Source organism: Nuphar pumila, chromosome 13, assembly GCF_984573655.1.
Source record: "Nuphar pumila chromosome 13, dmNupPumi1.hap1.1, whole genome shotgun sequence".
NCBI classification, from domain to species: Eukaryota; Viridiplantae; Streptophyta; class Magnoliopsida; order Nymphaeales; family Nymphaeaceae; genus Nuphar; species Nuphar pumila.
The window spans coordinates 89,782,637-89,786,090 of NC_143261.1; the positions used below are offsets into that span (position 1 = coordinate 89,782,637).

The window sequence follows — 3,454 nt, forward strand, 5'->3', positions numbered from 1 at the left end:
TCTGACCTGTATACAAGTTTTTCCGATGATCCAAAATCAATGGCTATGAAGATACCAGTTTTTCCCTGCTGAGAAAAATATGGTTTTTCATCCATACCCACCAAATCGAGCATCCTAAACACATCTAATGGTTCAGATCTATCATAAAACACTTAAAACATATGGGGCAGAACCAGAAATGGGGCCTAATATGTTAGTTCTCTCTCTCTCTCTCTTTCTCTCTCTCTCTCTCTATATATATATATATATAATGAAAAGCAATGGGGCCTAATATGTCAGCTCTCTCTCTCTCTCTCTCTCTCTCTCTCTCTCTCTCTCTCTCTCTCTATCTATCTATCTATATATATATATATATATATATATATATATATATATATATATATATATATATATATATATATATATAATGAAAAGCGTTGAGGCAGTCTTCCTTTTCCTATTACAAAAGAAAAACAGATGCTAGGCTCTTTACAGAGCGTCCACATCCATTGCATCCAAACAAATTAACATAATCTCATCCACAGCCATGGAACTTGCTAAAAACTTGAATATGTGCTCAGAAGTTGCAGGTGAGGGCAAGATGAAGACACGTGCATGTTTTCTTGCCCAAGACAAAAAGTAGTCCTTTGATAAAGAAGCATAGAAATCAAATAACTTGATAATATATTAAATATATTGCAATCTTATGACAAGAATGGTACATGGCTCATGCCCAGCTCGCTAATTGGAGATGGAAATGTATGGACTACTTCCATCACAAATTCCTTATTCATGGGGATTATTACTATATGTACTGATAGATTATGAAACACACAGGCTTCCTCCTTACTGTTACTTTGAGGGGTGGAAGCGGCACAAGTGAATGATATGAGCTGTCTGCACAAGCAAAACCATGGCAGATAAAACAGCAAGGGAACTGGACGCCGACGGGCTCTTGAAGCAAGCGCGCTTTCCCCAAGCCCAGCGAACAACCTCCCTCGAGCCGCAGTGCGCGTTGACGGCCATTCTAACCCCGCAGAGCATATCCACATCACATGTTTCACTCAGCTTGAGCTCCCTGAAGAAGTCCAGCACGCCACTGTCACTGGGGAGGCTGTTGATGAGCACCCCATTGGAGCGCAGAGCCCGAACGTCGTCGACGGTGTGAATGAGATTGTCAAGGAAGCGCAAGTAGGCAGTCACCGGCTGCCGCCAGTCGCCGGCGCCACGCTCGAAGGCCATCATGTTGAGAAATACAGTGTCCATGCCCACACCAATGGTGATGACTGGGAGCATAAGGATGGAAGAGGATTGCACCCACTCTACTCCCCCTGAACAGTTTGGCAACAACACTACATTTGTATCAAGCAGCTCAGTGACACTGTGCAGCAGGCTGAACCCAGCTCCTGTCTTGATTGAAGGATCCCTTGGGAACGAGAATGGAGCTGGCTTCATGCTGGTGGACATCATGGGGAGCATCTTGATCCTCATAGCGTCAAGAACATGGGATGCTCCATGGAGCTTTTGGAGCAAACAGGTTAGCATCCCAGAGAAGTTAGTCGAGAACATAAACCTCAAAAGCAACTCTTCAATCCTGTCATGTCCATGCTCCAATTGGAACAACTCCCTGAGCACCACCATCGGTATCTGGTTCTCTAGCTTCATGACATCGAGCATCATTTGCTGGTGCTCGGCGTAGGGAATGGAGCTCAGGATCTTTCCACTAATAATCTCCAACATGAAGCAGCCATCAATCATGAGCATGTTTCTGAAGGTAAAGCTTGGAAGAGCGGGGGCAACCCACTTGTAGCACTTGCTAGCTTCGTTTTCGACACGTTGCATGGCGGCCGAGTAGTCGCCGGTCCCCTTCTTGCTTCTGGTGACCACTTGCTTGAACACTTGGTCCTTGAGTTGGTCGATTGGCGGCCATGAAGAGCGGTAGGGCCCCAAGGCTACCTTCTGTGGCTCGAAGGCCTCCCTTCTTTTGGAACGCATGGCTTCGTCGGCTTGGAAGATGGAAGAAGCCATTGATTTTAGTGTGTTTGGTTCTAGCTAAAACTTTCAAAAGATTGTGTGATATGCTAGTGCACCTCACCTTAGGTGCATATATAGTGTAGTAGTAGTAAGAACTCACTGCCTTGCCTATGCTTTAAGTAACCATGAAGGGACAGGTTATGCCTTAATTAAGGTCGGAAACCAAAAAAAAGAATAAAGTTAGAAAACCTAATTAGGTTTCATTCTTACCTCCTATGCTTAGGTTCTGTTCTTTTAAGCTTTGGAATTTGACTGTTCAGTTGGTTGTTGATTCTCCCATGTCATGCATGTACGTATATTTATGCAGGATGGTTGTGAATTTGAGGAAGAAATATAGACCATTCGATACGATATACGGATTTCTCAGTATTGTGATGCAAAAAAGGAATAGGGATTTTGATGCCGCTGCTGAATTCATAGTTGCTGATTACAGACTGTGTTTTAACTGGAAACAGAGAACTCTTGTCTGTTGCTTTGTTTTTTTTACTGACTAAATTTCCAGTTACATACGTTTAGATCTGGTTTTGTCACACACGCACAAAATATGTTATAGGAGGATTTAAAGGCTTAGGCCTCTCTTTTTTCCTTTATGTTCTTTGGGTAATTGCTAGCCCCCTGATTAGTGTATTTTACACGCCTATAATTTTCTTAGAATTAATTTTTTCTTTCATTTAAAAGGCAAAAAGAGTCATCCTCATGGTGCATATGATATGAGGCTCTGTGAAGAAAGCACGTGGGTTCCAGCTTTCTTATTTCGACCCAAACCCGATCCAAGAGAATTTACTGCATGTGGGCAAACTAAAGTAAGCGCCAATCCGTTGATTTTGAATAATGCAAACATGGCATTTATAAAAAAAGATTATGATCAGGTTTGGCTTTTTTCATGTTTGACTGGACTATTAGGCAAACACCATGACGGCACTCGGGACCTAACAGACCCAAGGTAATGCCTAGCACTAGGGACGAACCAAAAAACGAATTGAACGGGTCAAGTTGCACCGGTTTAACAATTTTGTCAAACACTTGGGGTGCAACATCAAGTATGCAAGTGATAAGGAAAAAATTGTGCGCAGTAAACCCAGATTTGGGAAACACCAACAACAGATATGAACCACACATAACAAACAATTTAATGCAGCAATAGTACACAATTTGTCCTAATCAGATTTAAAAGTTTCAAAACAAAATTCAGTCCAGTTTTGACATCAAATAGTCAAAACTGATTTGCACAATCCCAATCCCAAAGGAAACAAAGCAATGAAATGTGAATGAGCACCTGTCTTAAACATTCTCTAATTTTATATTCAAACTAAAATATATTTCATGTTTCATTTCAGTCAATAGTCATACAAAACAGAAGTAACGTTGCAACAGTTCAATACTCAATCAATCATTTTCGGTTCTCCTCTGACCCCATTTGATGGTTCATGGTTGGGGTTAT

The 3,454-nt window shown here is 41.7% G+C and overlaps 1 protein-coding gene across 1 annotated transcript; it reads right to left on the bottom strand.

Annotated features, from left to right (window-relative positions):
• Positions 1-831: 831 nt before the first annotated feature.
• Positions 832-2,007, bottom strand: LOC149819097 (UPF0481 protein At3g47200-like). The gene has a single exon (XM_089986342.1). The coding sequence runs from the start codon at positions 2,005-2,007 to the stop codon at positions 832-834; it is 1,176 nt and encodes a 391-aa protein (XP_089842468.1).
• Between the last annotated feature and the right edge of the window lie 1,447 nt (positions 2,008-3,454).

What these genes read in the sequence shown, in the direction of transcription:
- LOC149819097 (XM_089986342.1), bottom strand. Translation starts at nt 2,007, where the DNA reads ATGGCTTCTTCCATCTTCCAAGCCGACGAAGCCATGCGTTCCAAAAGA.